At 41.5% G+C, this 22,115-nt stretch overlaps 1 protein-coding gene across 3 annotated transcripts in view; it reads right to left on the bottom strand.

Annotated features, from left to right (window-relative positions):
• Atp10d (ATPase phospholipid transporting 10D (putative)) overlaps positions 1-22,115 on the bottom strand; it is a 90,034-nt gene that overhangs the window by 23,338 nt on the left and 44,581 nt on the right. For all 3 annotated transcript variants that reach the window (XM_028861409.2, XM_037209083.1, XM_037209084.1), the window contains exons 10-15: positions 16,184-16,422; positions 12,029-12,217; positions 9,189-9,798; positions 8,522-8,628; positions 6,926-7,052; positions 5,199-5,383 (exon numbers count right to left, since the gene is read on the bottom strand). In XM_028861409.2, coding sequence (XP_028717242.1) covers positions 5,199-5,383; positions 6,926-7,052; positions 8,522-8,628; positions 9,189-9,798; positions 12,029-12,217; positions 16,184-16,422 — 1,457 coding nt within the window. The remainder of the gene's footprint in view (positions 1-5,198; positions 5,384-6,925; positions 7,053-8,521; positions 8,629-9,188; positions 9,799-12,028; positions 12,218-16,183; positions 16,423-22,115) is intronic.

Below are 22,115 nucleotides of genomic sequence, written 5' to 3'. Positions count from 1 at the left end.
GCTTCACGGAGCTTGCACTCTGGTCAGGATGTTCTTAGTCATGCACATCACATCAGGTCTGTGTGCATCCGCACTCTACATGACACAGGGAATGCTTTAAGGGGAGTTATCCCGTCTACTCTCCTTGGGGTTTGTTGTTGCTCTTCTGGAGACAACCATGGGCCTTACACATGGTAAGCATGCGCTCTGTGTCTGAGCTGCGCCCTCTGAGCCTAACTCACTTTTGAATCCTTTATAGTGAAAAAGAAAGCCCATCCTGCTGGAGAGACAGCCCAGCAGCATAGACCATCTTCTGCTCTTGCAGAGGATCAGAATTCAGTTCCCAGCACCCACTAGAGGCCCACGAATACCTGTAACTCAAGTTTCAGTGGGATCCAACATGTTCTTCTCCATTCTGGGTGCACCTGCATTAACACATGCATAAACTCACACATGTACATGTACACACACACACACACACACACACACACAATTTAGGCCCATCAAATACTCATTAAATATTTGCTGAGTGGATTCTACTCAGGATGATTAATAATAAACTTACCCAGAAAGTCAAATGACCACTAAGACTAGATCTCAGGTCTAGGATCGGGAGACTTAAGCCTACATGCCCAGCTTGAAATATTTTGTTGATTCAAGAACATCCCATGAGTGATTTTATTTTAAACTTACCAAGCATTTCTTAACCCACAATAAAATACAAGGAAGAAAGGAGCAGATAGAGAGGCATGATACAACAAAGGCTTAGTGATCATATTCTGTACAATTATCATGAATGTAGTTTGAATAGTGCTGGGCCTTTAAGAGGTGCATCCCTGAGGATGGTCATGGGGTCATGACCACCCACGTGAAGGAGTGGGTGCTGGTCTTTCACAATGGGTTAGCCTACTAGGGACAGATAGTTCCCCCAGAAACAGATGGGGAAAGGAGTTGGCTTGGCCTCTTCTTACTCTCTTGCTTCCTCTCCTCCCATGTGAGCTTTTCTACCACTCACCAGCTGTGCACATATCCCCATGTAATGCTCTCCACCGTGGGACACCCACCAGAAGCTGTAGCTGGCACCATGCTTGTGAGCTTTCAAACTGTGGGCTAAATAAACCACTTACCTTCCATACAGTACTCAGCCTCACAGATTTTGTTATAGTCCCACAAAATAGACAGTCCAGATCCAGCTATAAAATGGAGCTACCCAACTCCCTTGACCTTTGAACAAATTTGATCCTATATACCTCTAAAGCCATGAAGAAAAAGTCAGACATGCTTATTATAGACCAAAATTATAATAGCAAAAACTATGTTTGCGCAAATATTCTTTAATTTGGTGAAATTAATATGGCATAATTTAGAAATCAGTATATTTAGTCTTTGAAAATCAGAATATTCCACATGAGTGGTATTTATAGTTGAACATAATTATAACTATAATAATATAAAATGGTCTTTGTAGCCTTAGTATTATACGATAGAGTTTACAGTCTATACAGATATTCTTCATAATATAATTGTGAATCACCTGCAGCTTTATGATTACACATAGATGTTTAATCTATGAGGGTTTAGTTTTTTAGCAGTATGTACACCCATGTGCATACACATACACACATGCATACACATATACAGTCATGCACACATACATGTATACATACATACAGCCTTAACTACTTATGGAATCCAAGTTTGTGAGTTCAGATGCTTGCCTCCATTTATTTTCAACCTGGACTCTCAGGCTTTTGAGTCATATACTGCCAAGAAAAGAGTGACATTTGGGTCATGTGATGCATGCCCTCTCAGCAGAAGCTGAGCAAATGGATACACTACTATTTATTATTATTATTATTATTATTATTATTATTATTATTTGGTTTTTTGAGACAGAGATTCTCCATGTAGACCTGACTGTCTTAGAACTTGCTTTGTAGACCAGACTGACCTTGAACTCAGAAATCTGTCCACTTCTGCCTCCCAAGTGCTGAGAATCTGTTTGGTGGGACTTCTTTTTTTCATCTTTCTTCTTTTTGTTGGTGATTTTGTTATCTGAAATGGCTCCTAATTACAGTGCTGCCAGTGTCCCTGAACATTCAACAGCTATGATGTACAGTACCGAGAAATGTCTGTGTTAAATACTTTCTTTTCAGGCATGAATTAGAGTGAGGTTGCCCACACATTTTATGTGAATGAATTTACAATAAATGTTAAATAAGGTATCATGAGAGAGAAACACACATGATGTATTGATCAATTGGCAATATATTGTGACCACAGGCCTTTATGAAGTAAACTGTGAATCTCCTTTGGGATAGCAATCACTATTCACTAGTTCAGGTTCAAGGTAATGCTATAAAACATAACTCCACTAACTATAGGAAGTGGTTGTTTATATATAGTATGTAAATCACAATATAATAGATGTATCTTGATGCAGAAGAGACCAAATTCAATGCTAATTATTATTTCATGCTTGATAAATCAAAATATTCTGGTGTCTCTGCCTATAAAATGAGCTAATGTGTACTTGTTACAATTGTCAAATGTGATCGTGCATGGAAAGCCTTCTAGAGCTTCCCCTAAAGATTATAAATATTAGGTTATTCTTAGGAGAAAAGTTTGGTAAGCATACAATGTAAACCGAGGGAGCAATGCTCAGATGTCTCTGTGTATGTGAGTGCAGTAAACCATGTCAGGACATGACAATGTGAACACAAAAGAAAAAAACCTTCCTGAAGATGGAAATCATGAAGGCTTTTAAACGGATACAGTTTTGTCTTAGTTTTGCCAGTAGTGAAGTTCACAGAAATTTATGAAGTTAGTACACAGACATGACCTCGGATATTCCAGAACTCACTGGCTGCTACGTGGCTCCTTAGATTGTTACAGAAGCAACTCACCACGGGACGGAATAGGCTTTGTGATCTGAGCCCTTTTTAGCTTTTAGGGACTCCTGAGGAATGGAGATTGGAAGAGGGACATATTTACAGACTAGTGATTGAACCAATATTCACAAAATGAAAGTAAATTCCGCTGTTTTCTTTTGATCTACATAGAAAATTCACATATATAAACTGTTAATAGTAGCAACTAAAATTAACCAAATATGCACTAAGTACTTCTTGGACTGGTAGTTTTAAATCCTTCCAATATAAATTGTGTATTTTAAATAAATTTTATAATCCTGCTGATTTTTACCCATCAATAAAGTATTTAAGTCAATACATAAAAACATATACTGTGTTTCTAAAAAAATAAAAAACTAGAAGAAATGGTTTTACATGTTTGTATCATGAAGAAATGAGAAATGACTGAGGAGGCAAATATGCTTAATCAGATTTAGACATTACAGAATCCGTACCCAGATCAAAGCCCCTTTGATTGTAAAGAGTGACTAACACACCTGACCTGAGTGATGCAATGCCCTACTTCTCAAGATGACACAGATCACCACGTTTATCCTCACAGACATTGGAAGCACTTTCCCTGACAAATGCAGGAAGTCCCAGGTCCACAAGGCATGCAATGTTATGCTTGGTTTCCCATGTATGCAGACTTGGAGCTATCTGGAAGGATGCTTGAACTGTCAATAGGCTTTCTCCGAGGGACTATTTTAATATTTTATCTTTTCTAAATTGTTTGAATGTTTAATAATTACCATGATAATTAAAAGTTAGAGAAACGTTTTTCATGTCTAAAAAGTTTTTCATGTCTAAAAAGTTCTAAGTCAAATTAAAAAAAAATTACTTTATTTTTCATTTGCTTGTTTATGGATTTGGGGTGTGTGTGTATGTGTGTGTGTGTATGTGCGCGTGCACTCATGCCATCGTGTATGTGTGGTGGTCAGCTGGCAATTTTCAGGAGTCAAAATCAGTTATCTCCTTCTACTAAGTTGGGTCCAGGGATCAAACTCAGGTCCCAGGCTTCGCAGCAGCATTTGATCAGCACTAATTCATTTTATTTTATTTTATTTTTTTTTATTTTGTGCTTCTAGATCTCTCAGTAGATGTTTAGCATTTTTCAGGTGCTGCGGGAACTGGAGAGCCTCTGCAGGAGGAAGTGCCCAGGTCTACAGAACCCTTTCACAGAACCAATGTTGACAGGAGACATTTCCCCACTTTTTGCACATATCCACGTCATGGCCCGGGTGTACCTGTCCATGACAGGTGAGGAAGAAGAGGCCACACCGGGCAAGCAACTCCTCAAGGACATATGCTTGTCAGTAGTAGGTAAATATTTCCCTAGCCACTCAAGCACATCCGTTTTGAGCCACTGAAATGATTCGGCCTTTTGATGGTGCTGGGGGCTGACTGTCGGTTATGAATATGGCCCCTGAGTCTGCTATAAAAGAGAACTGCGTTGGAGAAGGACAGCTCTCGAGTTTCCTCAAAACATATTACCAAGCTGAGCGTCAACGGAGGCTTAGCCATAAAACACCTAGCTAAAAGGGATCCCACGAGGTGGCTACAGAAGACATCACGAAGTCAGGATGCCGCGACAGAGTGTTGCTGCTGCCTGAGTTCCATGGGGAAGGGAGGAGACAGGCAGAGCTTTCAAGCACAGTGAACAGTATGCACACATCTCAGAGTGGATCTCTTTCCTAGGAGCTGTCTGTGAAATGCCCATTTAACGTATTTAAATACCCATCCTCGTGATTGACCACAGCCAAAAATGAATGAATGAATGAATGAATGAATGGGTGGCTCAAGATCTTTTCAACTCCTTTAACACTCCATGTCTACAAGTGTTGGGTGCTCGTAGGCGCAGTATCTAAATTTACCACTAGAGGGCAGGATTATGCTGAGAGCCTAATTTTAAAATGTATCATGAAAATGTCTAGTTACTAACAGAAATGACTACTTCCCTCTAACTTGAAAAGGGGGTAGGTTCTTGTTTCAAGATTTTGTATATACTCTCATTTTTGTCTGCTTTTGTCAAATTCATGGTCAGACAGTTAGAATCGGGGAGGGGGGGGAGGGGGAGGGGTGCCCAAAATAAAAGGGAAGTTTTTTCTAGTACTTGTATTCACCCATGATGCCTTAGAAAAATGATGGCATCCTCCCCAAATACGAGCAAGGTCACTGGGTAACATAACATCATAACATCACTACAGATGATCAGCTCAGTCTCTCCCTTTCCTGGTGTACATCCATCGCCTAACACCCTGCAGGCTTTGAGTTAAAGAGTGTTTGGCTCAGCAGCATCACGCATACCTTACTCTGCGAATTGAGGATGAAGAGCTTGTCATCTGGCTCCAGGAGTTTGCATGCATAAGCTATGTTGACAGCTGTCTCCTGCTTGTCCCCTGTCAGCATCCAGATCTTGATGCCGGCTTTGTGAAGGGCTTCTATCGTCTCGGGGACTCCCTCCTGCAGGCGGTCTTCAATGCCGGTAGCACCTGAAGAGTAACCAAAAATGCAAGAAAGGTTTCTGAGAAACCAGAGCCAACTGGACCTCACTGGGCCATTCACTGAGTCCTTTCCATGGGACATCCAGTCCTGAACTTTATAAACTGCCCCAATAGCTTCCAGAGATTCAAGGAAAGCTGCAGAGCAGACGTAAAATAGCAAGGATCATGGAGTTTATCAAACCTATTCTCCTTTGGGCTAGTATTCTTATCTACAAATTCAAAAGCTGGTCCACTTATTTATATAACCTTGCCCTGAATTCTACAGTTCTATGAAACTCCCCAGGGTAAGGGCAGGTTCTTAACACTCTTGCCTATAAGATACAATGTCTGTTAGGGATACTCTTTCATAATGTCAGTCCACAATGTCTTTTTCTGGAACAGGATGCAACCAGATGTGCTTTGGAATTCATGTTTTTCCCACCAGTGATGTGGTATACGTTTTCTATTTTTTTTTTTTTTACATTTTCTATTTTACAATACCTGTTAGTCACATATATTTATCTTTCTATAGAAAACTCAGATTTTCATGCTAATTAGAGTATTAATACTAAAAATAGTGCTACATCAAATCGGGTTTGATTTTGCTGCCAAATGAGTTTTGGCATTAAACCCACAGAGCCTTATTTCATTTGGAAATGCAGATTAGGAAGCATACATCTAAGCTGCTTATACTACCGCAAAGACATTATTAGTATTTAAAAGGGACACGAGTATTATACTTGACGGATATTAAGTGAGGTCATGTTTCCACCTAATCAGAGGAATGGACCCAGAGGCGGCTCTCTTGGTGAGTTAGCCCTTCTATCAGAATCTCCATCTCCATCCTCCAAGCAGTGTTTCTCAACTTGATGACCCCTCAAAGTCACTCAGGAGACTTTCAGCAATTCCCGTAATCAAGAGCACACATAAGACCGACAGCCCTGGGCTGTTATAGTTCCTTAAATGAATCTCGGGTGCGGGCCAACCTGATAGAAGAGATGCCCCTTGTGCAATCTGAGTTGGAATCAGGAAAGAGGAGAAGAAAAACAAACTTCAAGATCACTTGCAGGTACAGAATAAAGGACATGTGCCCTATACTTGGGGAGCCCTGAGTTGCTTTTCAGTTAAAGTCTAAGCCTTTGAGCATGAAGACGTCACTGTGTTACTCTGTGCTCTATTTCTTCTAAATAAGATGCATATTTGTTATAAAGATTTAAGAAGACAACATATATTTAAGACTTTACCCAATTCCTCGCAAGACACTTGCAAAATCCTTCTCTCAGACCAGGATATTTGCTTGGCTCTGTATTCTGAGTCCGGTGTTTTGGTTTACATCTTACCAAGAATGCCTCCCCTGTTCCCACCACAAATGGGCCCTCTAGTTCACTGACATGGAACACAGGTCTGGAGATGCTGGAACACGAAAAGAGATCAGGATGGACATGGTAGGGAGAATCATGTTGCTTCCTACATCCACATGGCTAAAGAGGACTGGAGAAGAATGGATTTAGAGACAAAATCTGTTCAGGCAACACAGCACCATTTACCTACCAAGTAATGTGAGCTTGTTCTCTAGTCTCATGGCAGACTCAACTAGCAGTTCTTCCCTATTATCAATGCTGGTTTCAGCCAGAAAGTGATTCCTCAGCCATTCTGCATATTCAGCGTCACTCATGACCTAAGAGAGGAAGAAAAGAGGCTAGGAAGCGGGCTATTTAACCTTGTAATATCCTGCCAGGGCTGACTGGGGACAAAGTTCCATGGCAACAACTTCCTTCATAAATTTCACCCTCAGGGCACACTTGTCTCTGACCTATACTCCTTCACCACAGGTTCGCAAGATTCCCAAACTCTGCTCAAGTGAATGCGAACCTGCTGATAGAGAGACATCACAGCTTGTTTATCTCAGGAAATTTTAAGCGTTATCTTTAGTGAAAGGGGGTTAACCTATTTAATTAATCCAGGATAGAAGGAGGTGGAACAGGGCTCCTGTTGGTGGTTAAATCTGGGAGCATTCTAATGGTGCAGCTAAGAAAATGTCCTCACGATTGCTCATCTGAGGGATGCCACAGCCAACAGCACCTCAGAGGTCTTTGAAGACTCGTTCACATGGTTAAGCTTCTGAGAAGGTAAAAGGAGAGGTGCCCTATAGGAAATGTAAGAAGGTCTTGGTTCTAACAGAACTTAAACAACTTCTGGAAAAAGGAACCAATGTCTTCCTGTTTTCACCTGCCATCATGGATGAATCTGTATTTCAGGTCTTATAAGCAGGGACATCAAGTGGAGAGGGCTGAGCAATTTTTCTCTTATACACTCATTTTTGCCTGGCAGGTAATTTGATTTGGGAAGATATAACATCTATTGGAACATATTCAATGAGAAGGCAGAGTTGATTCAACTATGAACTCCCCACTCCCCTATAATTACATCATGGAGGCATTTGCTCCTTCATGCAGCTGGTTGACTGGGTTTCTTGGAGGTCCCCAACACAGTTGGTCCCACTTTGCCTCCCACAACAACTAAGACCTAGAACATGGGTAGTTAGTGAGAGGTTTGGGCAATAACAGTCCCCAAATCACTTCTGGGGCTCTACACTTTCATTTAGAAAGGACAGGCCATGTCTCAAGGACTGCTTTCGGTAAAGAATAATCCAAACTGGGATTAAAAACCTGGCAAGTTAACTTGGATTTAAAGATCAATTTATGGGCACATAAGAAAACAAGACAAAATAAAACTCCCAAGACTTCATGAGAGAAAAAAATGAAAGCTGCTCTCTGGTCATTTTTTTTTTCAAACAACATTTAATGCTAACAAATGGGGGACATTATACACAAGGTTCTGGGGGGAAGGTAGTAAGATGTTGGGATTTTTACTTCCCGAGAAACAACTGTTTGCATACAAAGCCACTTGTATGTAATATGTGAGAATTCTGAGGATAGAACACTTAGGCACCTGCCAAAAACAACAACAACAACAAAAAAAAACAAACAAACAAAAAAAAAACCTTTGGGGACAGAAACCTAACCCAGTCACATACAGCATGGAGAGGCTATGTACAAGGACCCCAGTCTGAGGAACCTCCTTGGTACCTGGATTGGGGTTGCACTCGGCTACCCACTCAGACTGGGGCACCCTCAACATTCTCACCTTTTTGGCGATACACAAAGTACGCAGCCCACGTTTGGCATACTCGTCCAGGTGGCTCTGTGTTTTCTCCCTTATTATCATCTGTTGTTTTTCCAGATTTGTCCCATCTGAAATCATGAACAGAAAATCATTATTCCTGCCAGCCTGCCCAATTAGACTTTTTTTTCCCCTTTGAAATATGACAGTTTAATCCATAATAAACAAAAGGCATTTTAGCTTTGAATCTCAACTGTGTCTAGGGAAGGAAGACAGCAGCATAATTCTTGACTTTGATTCTCTCCCCCTGGGCAGAGGAAGTACTAAAGCTTTGATACAAAGGCTGCCATAATGGGTCAGCCCTACCTATCCTCTCGGGGCACCCTTCCCTTGCTAGGCAAAAGGCTCTTCCTGCATTTCACACAGAGTGACATTAAGCCTCTCAGGAACCCATACAAAGGTATTCTGATGTCCATTTTCCCAAACAGGTAACTATGCAGAGGCACAGCTAATGATGGATTTCAGATGGAAACAAACCATGGTCTCTGAGCTTCAGAGCCCCTCTGCCTTCCCACCCAATCCTAGGCAGCATTTTTCCTTTTCAAGTGTGACTTCATAGCCTTTACCAAAACACTAGGGAGTGGAGGCTGAATCCCCAGCCCTTCTGATCACCACCATGGCAACCACCTACCTGGGGAAGCCACGGACAGCAGCTCCATGATCACAGAATCAGCACCCTTTGTATACACCACGACTTGTTTGGAAAGAGGATGCCGGACCACGACCGACATTCTTTTCCTTACCGAGTCAAAAGGAAGGATGTGTAAGAGTTGAAATGTTAATGAGCCCAAAGCAGCAAAGTCCACCATGACCTGCTCTGGGGTCCGAGACTGTAAAGTGCAATGGTAAGCCCTGGCGGCGTACACCAAGGCTGCTTCATCAGGACTCTCTGCTTCATAACACAGGTTGGAAGCCAAGGGCGGTGGTCCATCTAGGGCTTCAGCTGACCCAATGGTGAGCCCTACAGCACTGTTCTGTGCCTCAGTTTCTGTACAGCAAGCTGAGTTACTGGCCTGAGGGCTCTCACCCATCTGGGAAGACTCATCCTCCACAGGAGGAGACAGTTTTGTTCGACTAAAGAAAGAGATTCTGCTCACAAAGGCACAGGGAGCCCCAGAAGTCGGGTCCTTCCCACCGGCAAGGGACGGCGAACTTGATCTCCGGACAGACAATTTCTGGAAGATGTTTTTAATCTCTTCCAAGGACTTGATGGGCATTCCACTCAGCGAGGAGAGTCCAATCTAGGAAAGACAATGAGAGAGGTCTCAATAACATGCCCAAAATTAGGTCATTACAACTCTAAAGTCAGCTGGGGGAAAACATGAGATATGAAAGAGTTAGCACTGTCTTAACTGTCAGTCTGCTTTGTCCCTAGAAACTTCATAGCAAACAGGAAGACTCAAAGCCACTAGAAAAAAAGGATGTGATGGCATAATACATCTCTCTAACTATTTAGGAAGATATCAACAATTGAAAACAAAGGATTCAAAATGCTAATATTGGACTTCCTTATAGAATTGTTTCTAAAGAAATAACCCTACATGTATAAAATCTATAATCTTCATTGACACAGCCTAGCAATGGCAATTAAAAGCAAATTGAACCAGGCATGGTAGTGCTTGCACATAATCTCAGCTCTTAAAATGCAGGAGGAGCCCAAATTCAAAGCCAAGCTGGGCTACATAATGAGACCCTGTCTCAAAGAATCAACTATGAAATAATCAGTCACCATTAAACTAAGAATTCAAATCAATTAAATATTCAATATCAAAACAAAAAACATCTTTTTGAAATTTATTTTAAGGTGAAGCTTGTAGAGAGCACGAACATATTACCAGAAAAGTTCAATGCTTTTGGAGTCTTACAGGAAAAGTCCAGAAAAAATAGAAGGACAAATACATATGAGCACACATCACCAAGACCACAGGAGGAAATCAAGCGAAGGGCTAACAGAATGCATTTTTCTTTTCTCTTTTCAGAGTCTAGAAAAGGCTGTGATTTTGACCTTTACAACAAAACAGGCCAGAAAATGAAAGTCAGTTAAAGGGGAACTTATCCACATCGTCATGTGACTTTAATTCTACTAGTACACAATTTGTTCTTATTTGCTCCGTATCTCCTTTCATGCTTTTAATATCAGTGATTGGCCTTATAGTTTTATGCCTATCATAAAAGACCACCCAATGGATTTGAGAATTTATTATTTCAGAAGCATATGAAGAATTTACATAGTTTCTTCAGAAACTAACTTTATAACCATCTGAAGGGCTCTTGCTGGTCAATCTGTGACGTCACCAGTGACTCAGAGGTAAAAGCATGCATCTGCATGGTGAAGTCTCTGTTTCTCACAGTATGTTTCCTTTCTCTCAATGCCCTAAGAATCTGGGAGAAGCAGGGGCTCTTTATGCCTCCAAAAGATTTTGTTCCAAACAGTAAAGCGTTACATCCTTTAGGAATACATCAACCATACTTTGTAGAAAGAAAACACTGAAAGTTACCAACTTTGAAAACAAGTGCAAAACATTGTGTAGTACAACTTTTATTAATCCCATCATTTATTCTCTAATTACATAATCACTTTTTCCAGAGCACCTTCCCAGGCAGCACCTTGTAAAATACAGTCTCTGATCAGGTGCAGCTTAATTGGAAGTGAATTACTTTTATGTTCAAGTTCCCACCTCTGAAGTTGCCAAAAGAAAATGATCAGTTGGAAAATTAAAATTTAATTGGGTTTTGCTGTAAATTGAATTTTAAGTGGATATGTGGGAAAAGCAAGATACACCATGAGGCTAGCACACCACGCTAGATCACCAAGCTCTACAACGTTTTCCTTCTTAAGTGGAAATGAGTTTTCCATGAGCTCTGAGCTGCAAGCATACAGAGAAACTGCTGATTCCTGGCACATCATACTCCTACTGGATAGTGGGTAGACTGAGTTAAAATAAACCTAGCTGGTACATGAAGGAAGTTTGTCACAGTCACACCCATTAAACTAATGCCTCCGATTTTGTTGGAGGTCGTGTAGATGATGTTGGAGGTCTCAGAAGTGTCACAGACAGCTTCAATTTAGTAAGGCAGCGAAGGCAAAGCGGAAGTTCTTGTGAGCTATCCTCTCCTTGGCAAAAAACAGGGTAAGCTCAGAGTCCCGCTGTTCAACCCCCACTCTCAGCCCCACCCCACCCCACACTGGTTTCACAACCCTGGCGAAATCCTTCCAAAGCATCTTTAAGATGGGAAAGAACAGAACCAGAGTGCCTAGCTCTTTGAGAGGGCTAACACATTAGTACCAGCAAATCTCTTAGAACTCGGTAAGTGCAGGACCAAGAACAAGTCCTGAGCAAACGGTTTACACCTGCTGTTTTTGCTGCTGCTGCTGTTATTTATTATCATCACATAGCAAAACCACTACAGATCCATGTAAACTCCACGTCGTCCGCTGCTGAGAAAACCCTTGTGTGCATTAGAGTTTACCTTTTGCCGAGGCTGGTTAGGGGCAGAAACCACCACGGTATTGCAGATTGCCAGTGCGATGAAGAAGTCCAGGATGTACAAAATCTCCAGGGGTGGACTCTGCGTGGCACCATCCAGTGGGGTGAAGAGCTGAGGGGTAATCTGGCTAAATTTGTCCAAAAGTCTGGTATCTGGTACCACGTCTGTTTCCTGAAGAGGCAATATGACCAAGTGTTGTTATTGACATAAGGAGCTTCTACAGTGGGTATCTAATGAAGCATGAGATGGTAAACTGGATTTTAATTTTTTTCTACATTTATTTATTTGTGTGTGTGTGTGTGTGTGTGTGTGTGTGTATGTGTGTGTGCATGTGCATACTCATGCATGTACTATAACACATATGGAGATCAGAGAACAATTTAAGGAAGCTGGTTTTCTCCTTCCACCATATGGGTTCCGGAGGTCAAATCTGAGCTCTCAGGCTTGGCAGCAAGTGCCTTAATCCACTGAGTTATCTCACCAGCCCAGTAAACATAATGTTTAAAAGACTAGTGCATATGATGTCTTGGGAAATAAAACAATAAAATGAAGCACATATAAATAAAAGGAAAATCCAGATTATATATTATTAATGATGACTATTTTGGCCTTTCAGTTAAACAGACGATAGAAACATCACCTTCTCCCAAAATCTGGTTGAAAGGCTATTTCTCACTTTGAAATACATAATGCTAGGCACATATTTTATTGTACTTAGAATTCTACCATAGCTGTATTTTATTCAACAACTGATGGACACCAATTATTTAAAAAGTGAGATTTAATCTATACCACAGTATTAAACAAAACTTTTTTTTGCTCAATTCATTAATATCATAAAAACAACTTTCTGTAAAAAACATTATAAGCAGGCTAAGAGACTAACTGACATTTCATAGCCTACGTATTTATTTACAGCAACGATGACCTCCTCTTAAGAAGTCCTGGTAAGGATTTACTTTAAGAAGTTCTGTCACTAGAGTGGGGTGCAGGAGCCCTGTTTCATCTAGCACAGTGCATCTCAGACTCATTGGAGAGTACTAGTTTTCACAAATGTGTCGTAGTAGAAGTCTGATTTTCACATGGCATCGTTTAGTCTGCTGAAGAGAGTACTGTTTGGAATCACGGTCCCCCGAAGCAGCACTGTGTTGCAGGGAGTCTTGGATGCTGCCAAGCACAGCACACTGACTACAGGGAAGCCAGAGAGGTGACTGGCAGTAGAGAGTGCTACAAGGACTGTGACACTGTCCTCACATGGTCATGTCCTCACATGGTCATGTCATGGTTCACTTTCATTGTCAGCTTGACTGGACTTAGAATTAGTTAAAAAAAAAAAAAAAAAAAAAAAAAAAAATCCCTGGGTGTGTCTGTGAGGGTTTTTCCAGGGAGGTTTCATTAAAGAGGGAAGACCAATTAGAAATGTGGGTGGGTGGCCCCTTTCCACGTGGTCCTCCACAGAACAAGGGTGGCAGAGAAGGCTAGCTGGGCATCAGCTTTTGTTGCTCTGCTTCCTGACTGTGGGTACAGTATGATCCCGCTGCCTCAGGCTTCCCGTGCCAGGACGGCCTGTATCCTCTCAAACTCTATGTTGCTCTTGTCAGGAATTTTATCTCATTAGCAATAATCACGCCTCAGATAAACCTCGTTGGCTACAATACTGCCACTGCGCAAAGCCAGGAATTTTATTTCAAAAGCAAGGAGAAAACTGAGATGCCATGACCAGAGTCTCTGCATTTGGTGAGAGTGATCACAGGTTTAATGAGAGAAGAGTAATGCTGGTCATCACACGCCCTAGGCTCATGTCTCACTTCCACTCTGCTGACGGCTGGCCCAGGGAAGGAAGCTTACTCGGCACCCATTCCTTTGCCTGCCTGCCTTTCTTCTTTCCTTCCTTTCAAGTGGTGAATACTCATCTTTCAGGTTACCAGGGTCATGACATGTTTAAAATTCGCATGCTATCAGTTGTCACAAAGTACTCTTAAAATTCCATCTGAATTCAGCAAGTAGACGACTACAAAGCTGAAATCCTGGTCTGGGATGGAGGCGGGGAGAGCAATTCTAAAGCCGGTAAAGGAACTGCGTGCGTATTCATGCAGTCATGAAAGAGATGCTCCTGTCAGCGAAACTCTGCAGATCAGAACTGTCAACATGAAGCTGGGTCTCTATAGCTACTTGGGACCACAGAAGACACTGAAATCACCAGAAAAGAATACAAATAAAGGAAGAGCCCACAGGAAGATGTAAGGAGACAGCCAAACGAAGCTCGGGAAACAAGAGTGTTTTGATGGTTTTGACGAAATAACTTAATCCCTCATGACTAAGCCAGTTCTTGAGTCAAGGAGAGGGTGCAGAATTGTTACTTGCAGTTTTTTAAATCTAAATGACTATATCCATAATTATTTCCCCAAGACCAGAACCATCCTCACTGGGGCCTTGTTCTACAAGGTTAACATAGTTCTCTTGCTGTGCTGGACAACTGTTCCCATCTTGCAGGAAACCATGCCTGTTTAGTTGAAATAGCTCTAACTCCCCAGGGTTTGGAAGTCTCTTTAAGGCAAGGACCACAGTCTGCCGATCTTGAAATCTCTAACCCAGTACATGGTACATGATAAGCAACCCAAGTTTATTGTATACTACTATCAAACTCTTCCTGGCCTTCTATTCTATTCTATACAGGAAGGGTAGAGAAACAAATGAACTAGAGTCATTACCCATGGAAAATCAATGCATATAGCTCCCATGCGGCCTTAGTCCGGCATCTGGTTAATATTTAGAGAACATTTCCACTCATAATTAGATCACAGAATACGCAGAAGGACACAAACAGCTCATACCCCAGTGGTTCTCAACCTTCCTAATGCTGGGACCCTTTACACAGTTCCTTATTTTGTAGTGACTCCCAACCATAAAATTACTTTGCTGCTGCTTCATAACTATAATTTTGCTAGTTATGAATCATAACATAAATATCTGATATGCAGGATATCTGATCTATGACCACTGTGAAAAGGATGTTGGGGGTCACAACCCATAGATTGAGAACCATTCTTTTCTACACTGTCAGCAAAGCCTCGGTAGTTTCATAGTGGGAGTCACAGCTTTGCTGTTCACCCTGTGTGATAACACCCCATCATTTCCAGGTTTACGTTCAGTATCAGGACTCACACTTCCTACTTGGCTGAAGGAATTCTATTTCAGGCTTTTCTGTCTTTGGTTATTTTTTCTCCCCTATTTAGATCCATGTTAAACATGCAAAATCTGGCTAGACTTTGCTCTTTGCTCTCCTCCCTGTTTGCTGAAGGTTTTGTATGGCTTCAGCATAGTTTAAACGTTACCTGTTTTAGAATCAACAGTAACAGGAAGCTACTTCATCGTTTCTGCAAACCTCCAAACACCCAGGGTTTAACAATGGAAAACGATGCTCTGGCGGGAGGCAGAGCTGAACAGGCAGCTGGAAAGCTGTCCCGACTCCTCTCTAGAGCTCCTCTCCTAGGTTTGATGTCATTTCTATAAGATGAGTTTGATAGTTTAGTTCCAGGGACTTGTCACTCTTACACACACGTTACTGTGGTTTTTGGGGACATACAAGCCTTCTCTTGGACTCCTCTGACTCCCAAACACCATACACCCGAAGGAAACACACAAAGGCCACACACGGGTGACTTTTCCTCTACACAGACTCCTTCATCCAGCAGTTCTGAGGATTGGATGTGCCAAACAAACTGTCCAGTGGCTTTAGATAGAATGCAGAGGATGACTACACAGTGATAAAAAAACACCAAAAGACCTATTAATTAGACACACATACCTGTCTCCAAGATAATTCTGGTTAAGTCTTGGTGCTTCATAGAGTCAGCTATTAATCTTAAGTCAAGGTAGCCTTCTTCGGGTTCTGATATGACCAGCCCTGACCAGAAATATTACATTTTTCAGAAATGGTACCCGACTTTTCAACACTGAATTATGTAACAAATCTCCAATTTGTATTATATTTTTTTAAACTTATTATGTGTCACCATCATGCTGAGCTGTCATGATGTCACCTCTTTCCTAGACAAAGAAAAGCAGTGTTGTCTGGGCCATCAGAACCAGGCAGGGGCTCTTCTGTTCAGGATGTGATGATGTCTTGACACTTACAATGGGGCTACTGAAGGCAGCCTGTCTGGAGTGAGGCACCTCCCCGGATCCTTCTCCACTTCCTAGGGCAGGAGTGCTCCCGGAGAGGTGAGTCGAGGATTTGCTCCCCAAAGGCCCCCTGTGAACTGTCCTGCAGCCGTGGGCTCTGGGTTTTGCCATGTTGCTGAGGGAGCCACTGAGGGTGTCTGTGCATTCGTCCTCTTCAAAGACGGCCTCCTGATAGGACTCGAGTCTCTTGGCTGTAGGAGAGAATTCACACAGAGTCACCCTCTGAGAAGGAGTTGCCAGTTGAGTACAGAAGGTGGTTCCTGGGCTATTTACACCATCTCTTTCCTGTCCTGTCCTCCAAATTCTCCCCATGAGAATCCATAGTCAATAAATGTACCCCCTTCTTTACTGGGAAATGAAGACACAATGGATTAGGAAGTCCCTTCCTCTTGCATCTTTAGGTCTAGCATCTTGTGTACAGCTCTACCCACACTCTTTGTCTGCTCTCCTACTGTGATGCAGAACTCAGTCTTCCCTGTTTCCAGCGCCAAGCCCTTCACTTGTGATCTGGATCCTGCCCTCTGGGGCCTCAAGGACTTTCTTTTCACATTTGTCTTTCACGCACACCAATCTCTCCTCAACCAATCTCAGGACTTTCTGTCCTAACTCTTCATTGATCTCTTCTCAAGATCACCTAGAAGCTCCATCTTGCCAAGCCCAGTGATCACATGTATGTATATATTTACACATGTCACCTAGAAGCTCCATCTTGCCAGGCCAATGATCATGTATGTATACATATATACATGTGTATGTGTGCTCTTATCTCATTTGAACTCCTTCTAGAACTAACTCTTTGGGCTTCTAGCATCATCCTTACCTGTTTTCTCTTCACACTGGTGGCATTAGCTGTTTAGTTTTCCCAGCTGTCTTTCATACATGTTTATTTTATTTTATTTTATTTGAGTGTGTGTGTGTTTCACTCATATGTGGGTGTGTAGGGGTATATATGTGTGTACATGTATGTGAAGGACAGAGAACCTTGGACATTGTTTCTCAAGATTCATTGTTTTTGTTTTGTATTTTTCCTTTGTGTTTTGAGACAGGGACCCTCATTGGCTTAGGACTCACCATGGAAGGTAGAATGCCTGGCCAGCAAGCTCCAGAATCTGCCTGTCTCCACCTCCTCAGTGGTGGGATTACAAGTGGACACCACCATGGCTAGTCTTTGTAATGTGGGTTCTGGGCATTAAACTCAGGTCCTCATGCTTGCAAGCCGAGGGTTTTAGAGACTAAACTGTCCCCCATCCCCTAGGTACAGTTTGTTGTCTTTTTGTTGTGTTCGGTGTTGAACTTAGAGACTCAAGCATCTAGTCAAGTATGCATGCATGGTAGTATGAATGTAATTGGCCCCCATAAGCTCATAGGGAGTGGCACTATTGGGAGGTATGACTTTGTTGGTGTAGGTATGGTCTTGCTAGATGAAGTGTGTCACTGTGGGGAGAGCACTGAGGTATTTTTTCCTTAAGTTTCACTCAGTGTCACAGACCACTTCCTGTTGCCTGCAAGAGGTAGGACTCTCAGCTACCTCTCCAGCACCATGTCTGCCTGCACACTACCATGCACCACCATGATGATAATGGACTGAACCTCTGAACTGTAAGCCATGCCAATTAAATGTTTTCCTTTGTAAGGGTTGCTGCGGTCATGGTGTCTCTTCACAGCAATAGAATCCCTAAGACAGTGTGTTATATCCTGTCTCCAGTTACCTTTCTTCTCATCTCTCAGTTATTGGCAAGATGCAGGACTGCCTGCTCTTCTCCATCTACACACTTCTTGGTATTCTCATATGGTCTGATCTTTGAAACAGAATGTTTACATGCATAGCCTACAAACCTGTGGACTGGTTAGTTCTATGTCAACTTGACACAAGCTGGAGCCACCAGAGAGAAGTGAACCCCAATTGAGAGAATACCTCTATAAGATTGGGCTGTAGGCAAGCCTGGAGAGCATTTTCTTAATTAGTAATTGGTAGGGAAGGGCCCAGCCCATTATGGGTGGTGCCCTCCCTGGGCTAGTGGTCCTGGGTTCTATAAGAAAGCAGCCTGAGCAAGTCAGTAAGCAGAGCTCTTCCATGGCTTCTGCATCAGCTCCTGCCTCCGGGTCCATGCTCTGCTTGAGTTTCTGTCATGACTTCCTTTGATAATGAACTGTGATGTGGAACCACAGCTGAATGAACCCTTTCCTTCCCGAGTTCCTTTGGTCATGATGTTTTATCACAGCAATAGTATCCCTAACTAAAACAACCTGTATCTTCAACTCTAGCCTCTCACTGGAATCCACACTCATGTATTCTCCTCTCCACACGACACTTGCAGTTGGCTGTCATAAGGCTCTTCTAGAAGGTGGATAGTGGGATGGTTCATGCCTTGACTTCCCTCGAGTCCATCCTTCTTAACAGTGAAGGTTTCTCAGGCAGGGCCCCATTATTTACTCTTGCCTCTAATCTTGCCATTACTGCCTACTCCACATTTTTGTTTTTCTTTTCATCTCACCCCATAAAACATACACCTTAAAATGGTCAGAGAAACTCATGTGCTGTTAATATGTCCCGAGAGTCCAATGCAGTAGCTGATAGAAATGCTGGAGGAATAAATGAGCAGTTAAATAACTGTAATCTTAAATTCCACCCGGTAACAGCTGAGCTATTTCCTCTTCCTCCTCAACCTTTTCTTTACTCTTCCTCCTCACCTTTGTGCAACACTGTCTTGTCTATATGGTAACCAAAACCTTGAGCAACCCATTCTTGACAGCACATTTGTTCACTATGCATTGGGCCTTACACAATCCAAGCTATTACTGCTGCTGGCTAGCATCTTATTCTCACATTTACAGCAAATACACCGAATCACAAAGAAATGACTTCTTCCTCATACCCAGGGGCTCGCCAGCACATGCCCATCGCACATCAACTCTATCCCGAGTGTCCAGACTCCTCCCTACTTCTATTGCCTTGGTCAGGCTGCCATCGTCTTTCCAGTGAATCAGTGCAACACCTCAAAACTAGTCTCTTGGTCCCTCTGAAATCCATTTCTCAAATGGTAGCAGATGAGATCACTTCCAGTAAAAAACAAAACAAAAACTTCCCAATGGCCTCAGGATCCCCTCAGAATAAACTGCATTCTTCATCCTGCCCTAAATACCCAATATGACCTTTACCTCTCTCTTTCTTCTACACCTGCAGTTCTCAACCTGTGGGTCACAACCCCTCAAAGGCCCATCAGAAAACACAGGTATTAAATGACGATTCATTACAGTAACAAAATTAGTTATGAAGTAGCAATGTAAATAATTTTAAGGTTTGGGGGGTCACCGCAACAGAAGAAGCTATATTAAAGGGTCACAGCATTAGGAAGATTGAGAACCACTGCTTTACCTCCTTAATCTAACTCAGACTCACAGGCCTTATTTACTTACTTTGAAAATGTGAGCTCTCTACAGCATGAAGGCCTGTAGAGGAGCTGCTCCATTGGACCTGGAATCCTATGCCCTTGAACACCAAGATTCTGTCATTCAAATGTTAGACTCTAATGTCCCACTTTAAAAGGTCATGCCTAGGCATACAGTCCAAAGTAGCCATCCAATCCTTATATGCCACGCCATTTTATTCTGATTCTCAACCAGGTCCTGATCATGACTTATCTATTTATGCATTCTTGATGACGTTCTCCCATAGAAGCTCTGTGAGAGCTACATTGTTGTTCTCACTTATTATTAAAACTGTGTCGGAGGAACAGACAGTGAGAACACGCTTGTTGTGTTGGTGGTTGTGCCTACTCAGCCTAAGTCCAGCTACTGAATAAGATATAGATTGGGGCAAATTGTTTTATAAAGTGTTTTCACGTTCTACTTATTGTAATAATTTTGCCATATTTTTAAGGGAACGGAATGTCTAAGAATAAATATGGTAGCTTGTTTTTCTTTTTTTTTTTTTCCCTCCCTTTCTGTTGTTTGTTGAGATAGAGTCTCATTAAGCCCAGGATATTCATCATGCAGCCAAGGATGGCCTTGAACTCCTGATCATCCTACCTCTCCTTCCAAAGTGCTAAGATTATAAACATGACTTAAGTGGCTTTCAATAAACATTCACTCTTTCTGAAGCTCTCTAATGTAGATGAGCACATCAGATCACATCCAAACCATTCACTGGACATTTACAGTTTTCATGGGCTGAATGATATTGTGCACTACACCTTTGCTTCACTGAATCATTATGACTATTAACCCCCCCATTTTATCTTATTATTTTATTTGTTTTTCAAGATAGGGTTTTTCTATGTAGTGCTAGCTGTCCTGGAACTAGCTCTGTAGACCAGGCTGGCCTTGAACTCACAGAGATCTGCCTGCCTCTGTCCCCTGAGTGATGGGATTAAAGGCATGAGCCACCTCTGCCCAGCTCAACCTCCATTTCATAACTAAAGAAATAGACTTTATTAATTTGTCATTTCACAAAAACAGACTATATTGGTCTTAAGACCAGATTTATTGGATGCTATAGCCAAGATTTTGTGACCTAATGCTATAGAGTTTCTAAATATAGCCATATGAATGAGTGTGGCCAATTTTAACACACGTCAATCTCCCCTGTCAAATTTCTGTGAGCCTGTGTATTTTTTATCTTAAACAAGTATTTGGTAAATGAATAATGGATGAATAGGTACATAAATGAAGTATCATCTATAGTGTTAAGGGAAAGTTATGGGTAGGAATTTTACAGTTATTAAAGCATTTTTTTCATCAAAAGTCATACATTCATTTTCATCTTCAAAATACTTCTATCTGAAAGGAACTATTGTTCCTTCTGCAGCTAAGGAAACTAAAGAGAGGGATTAAATATTCCAATTATGGCTAAACAGCTGACTAGAGGTAGAGTTGGGATTTAAATTTAGTCTTCTTGCCTCTAAAGCCAATACTCATATCCCCACATCATGGCTCCTTAATTCTAAACAGTTATAAGAAGTTGAGTTGGGTTTTTTTGGTTTTGTTTTTTGTATTTTTTTTTTTTTGTGTGTGTGTGTGTGGGTGAAGAGATTCTCTGTGGAACTTTTGGCAATGGCTACTGGCACTCAGTGGTTAGACATCAATATATTATAGGAAATAATGGTGAGATTAATAAAACTTTGACTATTTCAAGATATTTATTGGTAATGAGATGACATTTTAAAAACAACTAAAATGCCTCAAAACCCACATTAATGAGTTCATTAATTCCTCTGAGCCATCATTGGGGGAATAAGGATCACATGGTTGTGTAATTAGTATATCATCAAGTAGCTCAGCTATGACTGTAGCTATTACTCCATACGCTTCATACATTACTGTAGGACAAACTTGCTCAATAAGTAGAACTTCGATAATGGAATGTAACAGATGAATGACTCGACCTTTACTCATTTCATGGAAAATTCCAGAAACATATAGGTCAAGAATATTACAGTGTGATTCAGAAAACAGAGCCACTGGAACTAAACTTCCAGGCCCAGAGAAAATTATATCAAAGATGGTTGTGAAAAGACAAGCTTTGTATCATATCAATAAGCAAAATATACCCAAATTATGATAAAGATAATAAGAATGATAAATCTTTCTCATAGAGTAGCTTCTGCTTTGGTTCTTTGAAGGTCTCAGAATGGGCCAGGAACTCGTTTTCTGACTCACACAGGAAACATAGTCTGTCATTATTCTCTATGTCTAAAGGTAGGTCCTGCATTAAACAAATTATCTCTTATTTCTTTTCCTTACTTCATCTCTGATGTCTTCTTTTGCCATTTCCTTCTCAAATATTCCAAAATCTGTTTACAGCCTACTATTTGCGTTGGTTTGATATCTGAAAGAAGTAGGTCTAAGACTATGGAAAAATTAGCTTATCGTAATTTATAATGTG

The sequence above is a fragment of the Peromyscus leucopus genome, chromosome 10 (assembly GCF_004664715.2).
Source record: "Peromyscus leucopus breed LL Stock chromosome 10, UCI_PerLeu_2.1, whole genome shotgun sequence".
NCBI classification, from domain to species: domain Eukaryota; kingdom Metazoa; phylum Chordata; class Mammalia; order Rodentia; family Cricetidae; genus Peromyscus; species Peromyscus leucopus.
Note: the sequence above shows the minus strand (reverse complement) of the source record. Positions and strands in the feature narration are given on the sequence as shown.